This window comes from Bos taurus, chromosome 15, assembly GCF_002263795.3.
Source record: "Bos taurus isolate L1 Dominette 01449 registration number 42190680 breed Hereford chromosome 15, ARS-UCD2.0, whole genome shotgun sequence".
In the NCBI taxonomy this organism is placed as follows: domain Eukaryota; kingdom Metazoa; phylum Chordata; class Mammalia; order Artiodactyla; family Bovidae; genus Bos; species Bos taurus.
Window position 1 is genome coordinate 82852189 of NC_037342.1, and position 16004 is coordinate 82868192.

General features: G+C 44.9%; 1 protein-coding gene across 9 annotated transcripts in view; it reads right to left on the reverse strand.

Moving 5' to 3' along the window:
• The window catches only part of PATL1 (PAT1 homolog 1, processing body mRNA decay factor), a 45689-nt gene extending 38422 nt beyond the window's left edge, over positions 1-7267 (reverse strand). The window contains exons 1-2 of one of the 9 annotated variants that reach the window (XM_024975419.2): positions 5248-7045; positions 5043-5154 (exon numbers count right to left, since the gene is read on the reverse strand). In XM_024975419.2, coding sequence (XP_024831187.1) covers positions 5043-5154; positions 5248-5292 — 157 coding nt within the window. In that variant the 5' untranslated portion in view covers positions 5293-7045. Of the gene's footprint in view, positions 1-2235; positions 2277-5042; positions 7046-7091 lie in introns of those variants that run through there. The other 8 variants (XM_024975416.2, NM_001193207.3, XM_010812957.4 and 5 more) reach the window with 8 other exon arrangements.
• Positions 7268-16004: the final 8737 nt, after the last annotated feature.

The following is a 16004-nucleotide window of genomic DNA, read 5'->3' on the forward strand; positions in this document are numbered from 1 at the left end:
TCTCGGGGGTCCTTTAGAGCTGCTCTGAAATGGGACCCCGAGAAGTCAGGATGTGGCTGGGCTTGCTGAAAGAATTGATCTGGTTGCTGTGCTGAAAACAGATTTGGGGAGAAGGGGGTCGCACTACGGGAAGAATGGAGGTCTGTTAGCAGGCTACTGCAGTACGTCAGGGGAAAGGTGAGGCTCAGCTCTCTTCTTTAACTGTCTCCGTTTCTGTACACTACTATGGAGTCTGTATCACTGATCCTAGGCTATTTTCTCATTGTTTATGCTGACAGAGGATTATTTCACAGATGAAAATCTACAGAAGCCTTTATCAGCTTCTCCAGAACTAGACCTCATCTCCATCACCTCTTTCATTCCAGGCTCCTTAACCACATCACTCATCATTCCCTTCTACCTCCATCATAAAAGCGCTACTATTTCGCCTTTAGCATTCAAATTCAGACACCTCTCTTTCCCTCCTCACTGACGCTTTCTCTAAATAATCTTTTCATTTCAATTCTTACCTTTGCCTCATCTAACCCACCAAAACCCCATGTATTCTCTTGCATACGTTACATATTTTTATTCTTATTTTAGTTTTATATGTTCTGCAAATCCAACACAGACAATAGGTAATTCTCTTTATAACTAACATCACAACACAGAATTCTGAAGAACTGTCCTTAATGACAATCCTCCCCATTTTATTTTTCTATATATCTCATTTAAAGAAAGGAGAAGGACTGGAAACAACATGCAAAGAAAAAAAAGTGTCTGGTATATACTAAGGGTGTAATAAATGGTAGCTACTTCAAAAAAAGATTTAGACTTTCATATGGAACTTGTTAAAAGTATCTTTACTCTTTTTTCCTGTTTACAAATACATGTTTGCTAAAAAAAAAATTTTAAACATTATACAAATATGTAACTCAGCAAAACTTCCCCACAATTCTTCAGGAATGTTAAATTTTTAAAAGTAGAAACACAAAGTGGGATATCTGATACGATCAGAACCACTGTCTAGTCTTGGAGGGCTGTGATAGATCTGAATGTACTATGTACAGTAAGGGAAAAATCTAGTTTAGATGAAAATTTAGAGTACTAAATTATCAGTTATTAAAAAAAAACAAGGAATAGCATAATCAAAAATCAATTGTGACATTAATACTTGGTGTCATCTTTGCTAAAGAAGAGTAAGCTAGGATGCTCTGAAGGACCAACTGCTTTTTCCAACCTTATTGACTCAACAATGCCAAAAAAAGGGGGGGAAAAAAAAAGAGTCTATGATCTCTAATTATGGGATATTTTAAAAACATTTATTACCCAAATTTAAGAAACTGATTTGTTAATGGATTAATTCTAATGTAGAAGAGTTTCCATTCACTTCTCATAATCCTATTTACTAACTTTTCTATGAAGTGAAGTGAAGTCGCTCAGTCATGTCCAACTCTTCGCGACTCCACGGACTGTAGCCTACCAGGCTCCTCGGTCAATGGGATTTTCCAGGCAAGATTACTGGAGTGGGTTGCCATTTCCTTCTTCAGGGGATCTTCCCGACCCAGGGATCGAACCTGGGTCTCCCGCATTGTAGGCAGACACTTTACCATTTGAGCTACCAGGGAAGCTTTACTATATGTCTCATCAAAGACGATTATCTATTTGTCCTTAGTAATTAATTTAAAAAACACTGATTAGTAGCCATATTCTGTAAGAAAGGCTCTGTTGTGAATTGTTACTTTTTCAAACATGTAAGTAAAGAAATCTATGCCACAAAATGCCATCATCATCATTTTATGTATTTCCTGTTTTGTGAAAAATCACCTGAAGCAACGTCAGAGGCCACACATGGCCTTGGTGTAAAAAGACACTTCACTCTGTATCTTCTTTGAATGACTGAAAAATATAGTTAAACATGCCTTTGTTTGTTTGACCTCAACCCACACTCACCAAAATGATAAAGGGTAGGGGAAAACAACAAGAGAAATGAAGGGAAAGAGATATCTATTTTCCTTTAACTATAACCTATACTCTGGGACTTCCCTGGTGGTCTGATGGCTAACACTGTGCTCCCAGTGCAGAGAGCCCTGGTTCAACCCCTGGTCAGGGAACTAGATCCCACATGCCACAGTGAAGATTCTCATGTGATGCAACTAAGACTCAGTACAGCCAAATAAATACAAATGTTAAAAAAAATTAACCTATACCCAGATGTGAGTTACTAAAATCCTGTCTGCTTTTATAAACACGTACTTGTTGTGGCAATTCCCTTCAAATCTGTCTCTGGGATATATCTGAATAAAAACAAAATAAAAAGAAGTAGAGTTAATTTAACTTTAGAGCAATCTCAGTCTCTAAAGATTTCAGCAGTTATCAGTAAAAAGGAGGAAGAAACAATGAGGATCCTTCCACGTGGAGGCAGATTTCCAAGGATTCCCCAAATACTGTTAAACATAACTTGTAGTTTACACTGATTGTATTTATAGTTACTTAACCCCTCTGGCACTTTCCTTCTTCATTGGCTAAAATGACGATAATAATAGTGCCTACCTCATAAGATTGCTATCAGGATTGATAATATATGTAAAACATTTAGAATGGTCCCGAGCATCTAATAAGTACCTTGGAAGTGTAAGCTTTCATTTTTAGAGAATGAGTTGAGGTTACTATGGCCCATTTATTGCTCAAAGATGATGCAAATATTTTTTTCCATGCAAAGACACTGACTAGTTTCTTACGGAAAGGTGACATCAGAGCATTTGTAGCCAGTGACTTAAAATAACTACTGTATTAACAGGTATTACTCAAGACACTCACTCCTTGAGTTAAAAACCATCAAGTCAAAACATATGTCATAGGTCTAACATTCTACCTCCTTGTTTAAATTCTCTACCCATCTGTGGAAGTACATTAAACAAGTCACAGGTGGACTTAGAAATGTTCTTTTTATAAATCTGTATACTATTTATATCAAGGTGTTAGGAGGAACTAGGATTTTAACCTTACAATTGTCTCAATGTTAAGGGCTCACATTTAGAAATCTTTTCTCAACTACAGACTCTGTAGACCAAGAAGTCCTTAACCATCCTTGTGCCTCAGGGTACAGAAACGGGCTGCCCTATCCACATGCGATTTCGCAGCTCTTACCTTTTTACCACCTGTTCTTTTACTGTGTAACCCTAGGGGCTTTTTCAATGTGTGTGCACTTTTTGCTTTTCCATCCCATAAAATACAATTCTGCATACTTTAAAATTCTTTTAGGGCAATACTTTCCTTATCTTGGGAGAAACTCAGAAAAAAAAAGACTGTCAAGCACTCTGGAAGTCAGGGAAAAGGCAAGACTATTATTTCTCTCCAGTCCAGGTTCAAAACTGAGGACATTTGCTATGTCCTGTCTTAACATATTTCATTTTAATACAGACAAATTTGCTACACAATGGTAACATTCGGCACACTATTTTAAGAGAGAAAGAGTTCCAGAAGCAAGCACACACTTGTTTGGAGCTTTATTGTATTCTATAGGTTTTTACTAAAGTTTCAAATATAATCTGCAATTTCCATCAGCCCCCTGCTCCCACCATTCTCTGTTCTTCCCCTCCTTCCCTGTGATCTCCCTGGAGAAAGAACAGCATCTTAGATCATCCTCTGGGACGAGGTCTTCCCTTAAACTACGGCTGGAATCCAAAAGGTCTTCAGTTCCCTTTTGTAATGAGCCTTGCTTCCACCTTAAATACTTCTCTTCCTGCTCCCAAAAGTGGCAGTTTTAGCTCTCCAGTGAATTCTCTAAACCCTGACTGAACAGAGAACATTTTTTCATTTTTGCCAGTTAACTCGGTCTAAGCTTAAACAAACAAGTCATTTAGGTCACTGCAAAACCAGTAACCAATACGACGTTTTTAAAGACCTTCTTTGTTTTTGATATTCAACATTTTGGGGTTACTCAATACTGATAAGTTTCCTCTTCTTATTACTTAAGTTTGAATATTTGTTGCTTAGACAGAGTTCAAAGAAACTCCACACATTCACACATCCCAGTGTAAATGCGGTCACTGTTGTTTTTCAACACCATCAAAGATAGCCGCATCTCCCTCTCTTTTTGGCCTCGCACATGCTGGATCTTAGTTCTCCAACCAGAAATGGAACCGGGGCCCTTGGCAGTGAGAGTTCAGCCTTAAGCACTGGACCGCTAGGGAATTCCCTCACCTACTCATCTTTTAAGTGCAGTTTAACTTATTAGTATGCTTGTTCCAGAATCTCAAATTTCAGACTTTATCATATAAACTTGCCCCCTAAATTTCTCATCTCAGTAATTATAACCATGACCTCTAGTTTAGTTTGGCTCTTTAATTTTTTAACCTCTTCCAATTCCTGAAATATTTATCTATCTCCAGGGATGAGAAAATCTCATTTGTACACAGCACTTTTCTAATTTATGAAGACTTTCTATCACCAAAATTCTTGGAATCAAAAACTCTATTTAACTGAATATACTACAGTACAACAGAGGATCATGCTATATACTACTGATCAACTAAATTTTAAAACATACATATCAGAACCTGAGTTTTCTCCTAGTCCACTAGTTAAGTTGTATGTTCCACAAATAAATATTTACTTCTTCTAGGATTATTTTCTGGAGAAGGAAATGGCAAGCCACTCCAGTGTTCTTGCCTGGAGAATCCCAGGGATGGGGGAGCCTGGTGGGCTGCCGTCTACGGGGTCGCATAGAGTCGGACACGACTGAAGTGACTTAGCAGCAGGATTATTTTCAGCCTTTATAAAATGTGTACTTCTCTAATCACTTGATTTTCTCATAGTGTCAACTGAGGGCCACAGATCATAAAGCTGGGAGGGACACGGCTTAGAAAAACACCTGGTTTTTGTAAGTGAGGCAAACAGAAGCCCAGAGGAGCACGGTAGATGCTTGGAGTGAAGAATAGAAGTCTGCCAACTCTGTGAATGAGGATATTCCTGCTAAGACAAAAGTATCAATGCTGATAAAAGACAGCATTTGAAAAGAGCAGGAGACCGAGACATTATAAAAGAAAGCTGTCACTTACCAACTGCACCTGACCCAAATGTATCATCATTGAATTGATCAATCTCTTCGTCCTCCTCTCCCAGGCCCTGAAATGCATCTTCATCTTCATCCAGAGGACAATCCTCCAAAGACTTAAAAAAAAAAAAGAGAGAGAAAAAAAGATTAGCTATTCAGGAAGTTCACAACCTCATTTTCAAAATGTTCTAAAAATGTTCTTACCTTACCAATCTACACAATAGCTTCATTATGACTTTCTGTACAGATGGCATTTTTTCTATACCCCGATTTCCCTGACATTGGAAGATTCAGTACCTTTTCTTTCAGCTTCCCTTTCCTATTTATTTAACCTCTTCCCCCAAACTTCCATTTCTCTATTTATCAAGGCTCTAATAATAGCATTTCCTCATGCAACCAAGAAATTAGGCCTGCAACTTCCTTTCCATCACTTGTTACAATGACAACTGAAAATGAACACTTTTTTTGCCTGAGTTATTTTTCACTGAAATTCTCATCTTTCCCATGTTCATGTCATGTTCTCAACTATTAAGCCCTTTTAAAGCTTTCTCTCCATTTTCCTTCACACATTTTGTTTTCCTATACGCTCAAACTCGGTGGTAAAAGAGAAAGCTAAGTTTTCAATCACAGTGAACTCTTGAAAAATTGTGATGTGACGAGTTCAAGCTCAGTCTCTACTCCTACAAAAGATGCCAACCTGGACAAGCCACACCCCTTCTGATTAATTCATTCAATACCTCCTGAGCACCTATTGTGTCTCAGGCTGTGTTAGACTTTAAACCACAGTCTCTTTAAGTGGTAATGCAGGGACAATACCATCTCCTTCAGAGGTGTTGTGAGGCTCAAAGGAGGCACAGTTTTAGACAAACACTGGATACTGCTAAACAATGCTAGATATCACCATAACAACCTAGGTGTGTTCTAAACACTCCCTTCCCTCCCTCTTCATTTCACTTTTCAACTGATTAATTTTCCAAGTTTTCTTGGGAATTTTGCCTACTGCATCTCATCGCTTCTCTCCATATTTTCATAAAGTCAGTTTGATCTTGAGCCATTCCTATCAAATAGAAGGTCTATGTGTCCACAGTTTTCAAAGACTCAGGGTCGGAAATCCACTCTCTCTGCAGGCACATTTCTGATATACCTTGACTGACCACCTCTCAGCGAGGCTGTTCCCAAACGAAAAGTTAGGTTCAAGGGCCAGTCTACCCATCTTAAGTCCTCCCAAACTCAACACGAAACAAGCAAGCGACTGCGTCCACATCAGAGGCAACTTCTCCAAGCACTCGCAAATCACGAAAGTCTACTGAACCAAATCACTGCTTCTCAAATTGGAGAGACTCTTAGGGATCACCTAGATCAACCCTGTCAGTTCTACAAGTCCCAGAAACCCTGTCCAAGGCATCAGGAGTCGCTAGAGGTCACACGGCGAGTTAGCGACAGCGCCAAGACTCTCGACTGGTCCTGCATTCCCGGGACCTTCCCCCAGCCCACGTCTCCGTCCGCTCGCCCCCAAGGAACTCCTGCGGGACACGCCCCTCCCCAACCCCCAGTCCTCTTCAGTAAACAGTCCTCGGCCCCAGTCAGAAGGCAAGTCCGGGCCCCCGGGACCTGACGATCGCCCGTTTGTGAGGGGGAGACGCTTCCGTGTCCAGGGCGGGAAACGCGTCTCTGGCCTTTCCCGAGTGAGTCCTCCACAGGAATCACCGGCTGCGGGTGCAAGGCTCTCTACTCGGCGCTCCTCCGAGGCGGGGGCGGGGGGCTGTGTGGTCACGGTACTTCACGGGCCCGCCCCAGCCCAACACAGAGGTCAGCTCTCTCCGCCGGCCACCGACAGGGCGATCCCGCCCCCACCCCCCCGCCCAAAGCTGGCTCTCCACCCGCGGCTGAAACCCGCGACCCCAAACCGACGCCTTCCGCGGGGTCCCGCGGGTTCCCCCGGCCGCTCCCTCCTCCCCAGAGCGCGGGACCGACGCGCGTGAGAGAGAGACTGAAAGAGAGCTGGGCTTGTGCGGGACCGAGGGAGGGGTCACTTCCGGTCGCGGCGGCTCACCTCGTAGCGGAACATTCTTGGGGAGGGGGGGAGAGGGAGCGGGGAGGGGAATGGGAGAGGGAGGGAAGAGGCGCCGACTCTCCGGGCTCCTCCGTGCGCGGGTCCTCCACCGGCTCGCGACCCCTGGCCGCCGCCGTACGCCGGAGCGTGCGTGGGGACGTGCGCAGGCGCGCCTCGGAGAGGGCGGCCGCCCCGCTCGGCACCCGGCGGCGGCGGCTGCGCGGGGACAGATTTGGCGTCCCGCTTCCTAGTCTCAGCGGCGGGAAGGAGGTCCCGCGGCGAGAGACTGCGCACGCGCCGCCCGTCGGGGGCTTCCTCGCGGTCTAGGCTTGTAGCTCCGCCCCCTCCGGCTCCTCTGCGTTCGCCCGGCGCTCAGGTTCCAGTCACGAGTTTTCCGTCACCGACGGGGCGGAGAAAAGCCTTGTGATTGTCACAGGACAGGGCTTTGAAGAGTCCCAGGCTTAAGTTAGCCTGGGCTGGAAAAACGGAGATTCCTAGACTGTCTTTCCAACGTCCGACACCGTCTTCGAGTTGCTCGGGCGGTCCTCACGACTGACCGTTTGCGCCGAATGCGGGGGAGGGGCGGGGGGAGACGTTCAGGTCTTTGGAAGGGGCTGCGTTCGTCGCCACTTGCAGCGGCATGTCACCCGCTGAGCCGACAGCAGGCCAGGGCTGTGATTTATGTGTGTCTAAGTGGTGAGGGTGTTAAAAAAAAAAAAAGGCCGAGGACTTGTTTAGGGAGGTTCCACCCGAGAGGTATTTTTAGGCCCCAGGCGCGCGGAGTGGGAGAGCAGAGAAGGGCAGCCCAGCCGTGGGCAGCACGGTCTTCGAGGCTGAGTGCGCCGCTGGGTGACACCAGCTCCTGAGAGGATCAAGCCCGGGAAGGCGTTTGCCCGGGGCGCCGTGCTTCCGGGAGCCTGTTGGGGAGATTTACCTCAGCTAGCGCGGCCCGCCCTGCCCTTTCGGCCTCAGGACTCTCCTCGAGGATTAAACTCGCACAGCGAAGAATTAATTCCAAGAATTAAGGAGGGCGTTTCGCAACTCCTTTCTCCTGGTGTCTCAGAGTGCAGCCTCGCCTTAGGAGTGGCATAAATTCCTTGCGTGTTAGGATGACCAGCTTAATCAGAGTCTGAGGAGTGGAAATTGTGAATTTGGAACAGGAAGTTCTGGGTGGGAGGCAGTGCTTTGTCACTGGCTATTAGATTTGGAGCAAATTACCTAAACGTGTCTGAGGCTTAATTTCTCTGTAAAGTGCACTTAATGATCCCTGTCTCATAGAGTAGCGGTTCAATGGCACGATGATTCTAATACTACTCCTCATGATTGCGGTTTGTGAGATAGTGATACTGTTAATCGCTCAGTTGTGTCATTCGTTGCGACCCCATGGACTGTAACCCATGTTACAGCTGACGCCTCCTCTGTGCCTGGAGTTCTCCAGGCAGGACCACTGCGGTGGTTTCCTATTCCCTTTGGATCTTCCCCACCCAGGGATCGAACCTGGGTCTTCTGGATTGGCAGGCAGATTCTTTACCTTCTGAACTTGTGAGATGGGTACTATTATTTTCTGTACAGATGTGCAACCTGAGGATTAGAGATGTCAAATAATTTATCCTAAACCATTCCCTTGTAGCTCAGTCAGCATAGAATCTGCCTGCAGTGTAGGAGACCCGCGTCTCTGGGTCCCTGGGTCAGGAAGATCCTCTGGAGAAGGAAATGGCAACCCACTCCAGTATCCTTCCCTGGAAAATCTCATGGACACAGGAGCCTGCTGGGCTGCAGTCCATGGGGTTGCAAAGAGGAGTCGGCAAGACTGAGAGACTAACAATAAACCACACATAGCAATGGCAACCAGGTCTCTCTGATTCCAAAAATCCAATCTCTTAATCACTGTGATGGTTTTACAAGTGAATGTTTACATGGGCCAGACCTAAAGCTTGAAATGGAGCAGGCTAAGTATAAGATGACAATTAGAATCCAAGCATTCATACAACATTACACAATGTCATATGCTGCTGCTACCACTTCAGTCGTGTCCGACTCTGTGCAGCCCTGTGGACTGCAGCCTACCAGGCTTATCCGTCCATGGGATTCTCTAGGCAAAAACACTGGAGTGGGTTAACAATGATCAAAGAATTGGTGCCATGTAGACCCATGCATGCGTGCCGAATCGTGCCCGACTCTGTGCAACCCCATGGACTGTAGCCCAGGAGGCTCTTCTGTCCATGGGGTTTTCCAGGCAGAAATACTGGAGTGGGTTGCCATTTCCTCCTCCAGGGGATCTTCCCATCCCAGGGATCAAACTCAAGTCTCTGAGTCTTCTGCACTGGCAGGAGGATTCTTTACCACTGCACCACCCGGGAAGCCTGGCAGATCGTGACCCACAGTCAAATCTGGCCAGCTGCCTGCTTTTGTCAGTAAAGTTTTGTTGGAATGCAGCCATCCTTATTTATTTACATATTCTTGGTTGCTTTAGGGAACCAAGGGAGAGTTGCATACTTAGTGGAGGCCATTTGGCTAGCAAAGCCTGAAATATTTACTACCTGGCCTGTACAGAAACAGTTTGCTGATTCCTGATGTTGTGGATCCTGTTTTCTGATGATTACAGTAGAAATCAGAAATTTAAAAGAACTCTATGCCTCTAATTAATGATCTGCTTGAGAAAACATAATGGGAAGTAGGAAACATTTAGAACTAAGCTATAAACTTATTAACATAGAAAGATTTTTCAGTTCAGTTCAGTCTCTCAGTCGTGTCCGACTCTTTGTGACCCCATGAATTGCAGCACGCCAGGCCTCCCTGTCCATCACCAACTCCTGGTGTTTACCCAAACCCATGTCCATTGAGTTGGTGATGCCATCCAGCCATCTCATCCTCTGTCGTCCCCTTCTCCTCCTGCCCTCAATCTCTCCCAGCATCAGGGTCCTTTCCAATGAGTCAACTCTTCTCATGAGGTGGCCAAAGTATTGGAGTTTCAGCTTTAGCATCATTCCTTCCAAAGGACACCCAGGACTGATCTCCTTCAGAATGGACTGGTTGGATCTCCTTGCAGTCCAAGGGACTCTCAAGAGTCTTCTCCAACACCACAGTTCAAAAGCATCAATTCTTTGGCGCTCAGCCTTCTTCACAGTCCAACTCTCACATCCATACATGACCACTGGAAAAACCATAGCCTTGACTAGACGGACCTTTGTTAGCAAAGTAATGTCTCTGCTTTTGAATATGCTATCTAGGTTGGTCATAACTTTCCTTCCAAGGAGTAAGGGGGATACAGCTAAAGCAGTTTATATAGAAAATAGGATAATCTCAAAGAATAAGGAAAAAAATTATAAAGAGCAGAAGTGAAAGAAAGCAAGGTTATCATAGAGACCATGGATAAAATTACCTGTTTTTCTCACTGTGAGGCCTGTCTTTAATGGAGGTTCATGAGAATCCCTTTAGGTGAATAGTGTATTTTTTGAACTACATAACAGGCCCATTCTTTTCTTTTTAAAAAATATTTATTTATTTGGATTTGCAGCGCATTAGTTGCTGCATGTGGGATCTAATTCCCTGACCAGAGATTGAACCCAGGTCCTCTGTCTTGGGAGCACAGAATCTTATCCACTAGGCCACCAGAGAAGTCCCAACAAGCCCATTCTTAAGATGGAGAAGGTACAAATTATTTTCACAAGTAATTCTGGGGAAATACAGTATGAGGTCTCTGGAGAGTGTCCCTTGAGTGGATGGAATAAAAGTCTCTCCTTCATGCCAGGTGTATGAAAAAGGCTTTTGACATCAGAGAGAGGACATCAGTTAGTGAAAACTGCCATGCTTTGGCATTGTCTGTCCTTGTTCAGAAGTTGTAAATAATCCACTGTGGTATTTGCAGACTCTAGACATGGTGGTAAAAATGTACTTTTTTGTAAGACTAGTTTCAGATGTTGTATTCATTTTCATTAAGTAATGTACAGCTCTACAATAGTGGTTCCCAGCCTCAGCAAGAGGGTTTATTAAAACAGGCTGCCGGGCCCCATCACCAGAGTTTATGAAGTTATGAAATAGGACCTAAGGATTACAGTTATACGGTTCCCAAGTGATGCAGATGCTATTGGTTCTGGGACTACACTTTGAGAACCACTGCTTTATTACCCTTGAGTGCTTGCAGAGGGTTATAGAGAGGGAGAAAAAGAGTGGTGGGCTGCCCAGAGGGTCATTGCTTACATAGTCAACAAAGTTGTAACGGACATTCTAGAAAGTTACGGGAACCTTTGGTGCAGCAGACCTTAGACAAAAAGATTAGCAATATAATGAAAATAAAAATGTATAAGACAAAAACTTGTGGTAAATTAAAAGAGCCCACAGATTCTTTGACTGTTCTCTCATTAAGAGGTGAGTTCTGTTTCCACGATTCCTTGAATCTGGACTGGATGTGATGGCTTTGACCAATGGAGAGGTGGGGGGAGGCATGCTGTGTCAGCTCTGTGTCTAGTCTCTAAGAAGGTTGACATTGTGGGTCCACGTTAGAGGCCTAGTTACCTTGCTGAGGAGGTCACATGGGAAGGCTCTGAGACTCCATGGAGAGCAAGAGGGGTCCAGCTGTAACCAAATCACCAGTCGCACTAGACTGATGAATAAAGCTGTCTTGGACTCTCCAGACCAACTCAACTACCAGCTGAGTATCATTGAGTGACCCCATTCAACCCCGTGTGGAGTAGAAGAATCACTCAACTGAGCCTTTCCCAAATACCTGACCCATAAAACTGTGGTGATACAATAAAATGGTTGTTTAAAACACAAGATTCTGGAGTGGTTTATTACTACTAATAGGTACCTGGGAATTCTCTTTAGAAAAGTTACACCAAACTTGGAAATAAGGGAAAAGGTTACTATCTGCCCTTTCTGTGTTGTAACAAGAACATTGTCTAATGAGCCTGCTTAAGGATAACTTGAAGTTCTTGGGGAGGTAATTTTATTTGACTTAGTATTTACTGTTAGGGAGGTGCCAAACTCGGTACAAATTAGATGTTATTTTGTAGAAGATTGCTAAATTGCAAATTATTTTTGTCCAATTGAGATGATTTCATTTTGATAGAAAAGGTAATCCCAAAGGGGACAGTTTAACTGCCTCCTCAGATATTAACTGGTATATTTAACACTTGAGCCTTATTCAGCATTCTTTTCTCTACTCGGTTTGGTACATGTTTTCTTGTATTTGTTTTAAACCAGCCTTACCATTCTGCTGGTTTTCTCATTAATGAGATAAATAAATGGCCCATACTCATATTGGTTCACAGACTGGTCCCCAGACACGGAGGACGAGGAGAGACTGAAGAGAGTCACTGCAGGTTGGTAGGTGGTAGGAAGCACCTACAAAGCAGGAGAACTTACATACCGAGTCTGTCTTGGGCAGTCAGAAGACAAATAGGTCACTGCACTCACCTTCCAGAATCTTAAAAGATGTAGAGCTCTGAACAGAGTCCCGTCATGCATCCCGTCCAGGTGGTCTCAACAACATCCTATTCTCTTGTCCTTAAAAATAGGTCCCACTGTGGGAAAGGTGGGCAGAAGGTACCTTCTGAGTACAGAGGAGGGGATGTGGAGCATCCGGTCTCCAGAGGCCAGTTCCGGATGATCGTGTGCTCTTAGTGACAGCTTGTGATACATTCGACAGTTTATTACATAAGAAGCTGAGAATCTGTTATGTGCTGTGCTTTGATCATGGCCTGAGTGGTTTATTAGGCATGAGTTAAGTGCTGAATGGTTGTGTACTAGTTTACACTGGCTGCTGTAACAACTTACCACAAACTGAATGGGTTAAGGCAGCACTCATTTATTCTCTTGCAGTTCTGGAGGTCAGAGTCTCAACTGTAGTTTGAGTTGTTGTAGTACTGTGTTCTTGCTGCCAGAGATGCCTAGGAGAGAATCTGTTTTCTTACCTTTTTTGGTGTCTAGAGGTTGGTGCATCCTTTAGCTTGTAGCCTCATCCTCCATTTTCAAAGCAAGGAGCATGGCTTCTCCCAGACTCTCCATCTGTCTCTCTCTCCTTCTGTTGTCACATTTCTCTCTCCCTTCCTCCTTCCTCCCTCTTATAAAGTGATCTGTGATAACAGTGGGCGGGGGGACTGCATATTCATAATCCAGGGTAGTCTCTTCATCTCAGGATCCTTAATCTCATCTGCAAAAATCCCTGTTACTGTATAAAGTACATGCAGGTTCTGGGGGTTAGGACCTGGGGAACCATTTGGGAGACCAGTTTTCAGCCTGCCCCACGTGGTATATGTGAACCATTGTTGGGTATCCAAAATGATTTTTGGTGGTATAGTGAACATTTTAACATTTAAGTGTTGGTTCTGTATACTATTTAAAGATGGAAAAAAAGACTTCACTAGGTGGAACTATGAGGGACGTTGAAAGGAGAATCGAGAATGAGTAGGGAAACAGGCAGGCTTCCCGCCCCCTCTGGCCATGGGTCCCGGAAGGGGCAGCTTGGTGCTGACAAGGCCTTGGCAGTAAGAACAGGCTGTAGAGACATCTCCTGTGAGTGGCTGGCTTTTAGAGGTGAGGAAATGTGATGGTTTGCTGGGGTAGACCATGGCATTAGAGGATAAGACAGCAGAAAGTCAGTCTTGCTGTACATGTTTCTCTTACCGAACTGGTGAGAGAAGGGGGCGCTTACAGTGCTGTTGCTCCTGTTATTTCCTGTTGACGCTGAGCACTGCAGAGCAGAGGTGGGGCTCTGAGTACTAGTCCCCTCATCATTCACACCAGTGGTCCCCAACCTTTTTGGCACCAGGGACAGGTTTTGTGGAAGACAGTTTTTCCACAGACTGGTGGAGAGGGGGAGAGTTTTGGGATTATTCAAATGCATTACTTATTGTGTACTTAATTGTTCTTACATTGTGATATCATTGTACAACTCACCATCACTCGCACTCACTGATAGGGTTTTGATACAAGCGTGTAAGCAGCTGGTTTATGGTGGTCCCTGTGAGTCAAGCCTCTCTGGAAATGATGATCTGTATTTGCAGCTGCTCCCCAGCACTAGCATCCCTGCCTCAGCTGCTCCTCAGACGATCAGGCGTTACATTCTCATTAGATCTGATGGGAGGCAGAGCTCAGTGGTAACAGCTCTGGGGAGCAGCTGCAAACACAGACAAAGCTTCAGCTTCCTCACTGGATGCTGGTCATTTCCTGCTGGACCGTCCAGCTGGGAGCCCCGATTTACACCACTCAGGAAAGGAATGATATATATATATATAACCCTAACCCTAACCCTATATATATATATTTTTTTTTTTTTTGCTGCTTGGTCTGCAGGATCTTAGTTCCCTGATCAGGGGTTGAACCCGTGTTGAACTCAGTGAAGGCACTGAGCCCTAACCACTGGACAGCCAGGGAATTCCCGGAAACTGTTTCTTATTCAGCATTCCATTCTCTCCACAGCACCTGCTTCAGCACCTAACTGTGTAATTTTTCAAACACTGCTGAGTTCTTCTTTTTGGTTGTAAACCAACATATAGAAAAGAGATGGTTCATAGGCAGTGTCTTCACACACTCTACCTTGTAGGTCCAGGTGCTCTTCAAGTGCCCCTTAGTATTACCTCCTTCCCTTGATTTCTTGTGGTTTCTGCAGAATCGTCAGAACTGGACTGGATGGCAGCATCCCATTCAAAGTATAGCTTTGCCCATTTTACTGGCGATAGCTAGGGCTAAAGAAATGGGGGTGGGGAGGGTCAGGAGAGAGGGAGCAAATCCCATGAAAGCTTAATCAGCTCCTACTCTTAACTTCCTGTCCAATACCTTGGCTTTCCTAGGCCCGAGCTTAGTGGTACCATGTTTCTGGCATTAGACTCCCATATTTCCCCACACCTAAATGAGAGAGGCTGGGCTTCCCAGGTGGCTCGGCAGTAAAGAGTTCACCTGCCAACGCGGGAGACGTGGGGTTGATCCCTGGGTCGGGAAGGTCCCTGGAGTAGGAAATGGCAACCCGCTTCAGTACTCTTGCCTGGAGAATCCCACGGACAGAGGAGCCTGGCAGGCTATAGTCCGTGGAGTCACAGAGTGTCCCAGGACTCAGTGACTATACAACAGCAACAAATGAGGAGGGCTAGGTTAGCTGCTAGTTTCCGGCCTTTTCCGGGGACACATGGGAGAAGCAGAGAGAGATTCAGACTATTTCATGAGCCTGTTGTTACTGGAGGGACCTTGGCTGGATCTCCTTTTGGGGGGCGAAATTCACAAAAGGAAGAGAAGCTTGTTCAACAAAGCCTGAGAATTTGCCAGCGTTGCACGACTACTACTGAAAGCCTGGCGGTGTCCACGAACAATCATACAGAAGCCTGATGAAGTTACTAGGGTGCTTGAGCACTCGGGCACACTTGTTTCCCTCGCTTGTTAGTGGACAGGAACACATTTTGACCAGGAAGATGTCTGCATTGCGGTTTTCTTTCGTTTCTTCCCTATTGAGTAAGAGAGGATACCTATAATAGAAAACACAAGACGTGTGGTATAAGACACAGGACATTCAGGATTTGATAGTGAACTGGGGGTTATACAACGTGCGTAGCAAACCATCCTGGGTTTAGTGGGTTAAAACAACAATCATGATTGATTTGGCTAATGAACCTGCAGTTTGGCCAGGACCGTCTCTGCTCCAGGTGGCATCAGTTGGTACTGCTTGAAGGCTGGGGGTGACTCAGTGGTTGGTTGCTGGAATCATCTGACATTTCACTCACTGTCTGGCATTTGATGCTACCAGTCAGCTGGGGGCCCAGTGGGGTTTTCAGCCACAGCACTTATTTGTGGGCTTTCTCTGCAGTTTCTTACTTTCTTCCCAGCATGGTGGCTGTGTTCCAAGAGCAAGTGTCCCAGAAGGGTCCGCTGGGGGTGTGTCTCTTTTATGATCCAACCTAGAAAGTCACAAAACATCACTTC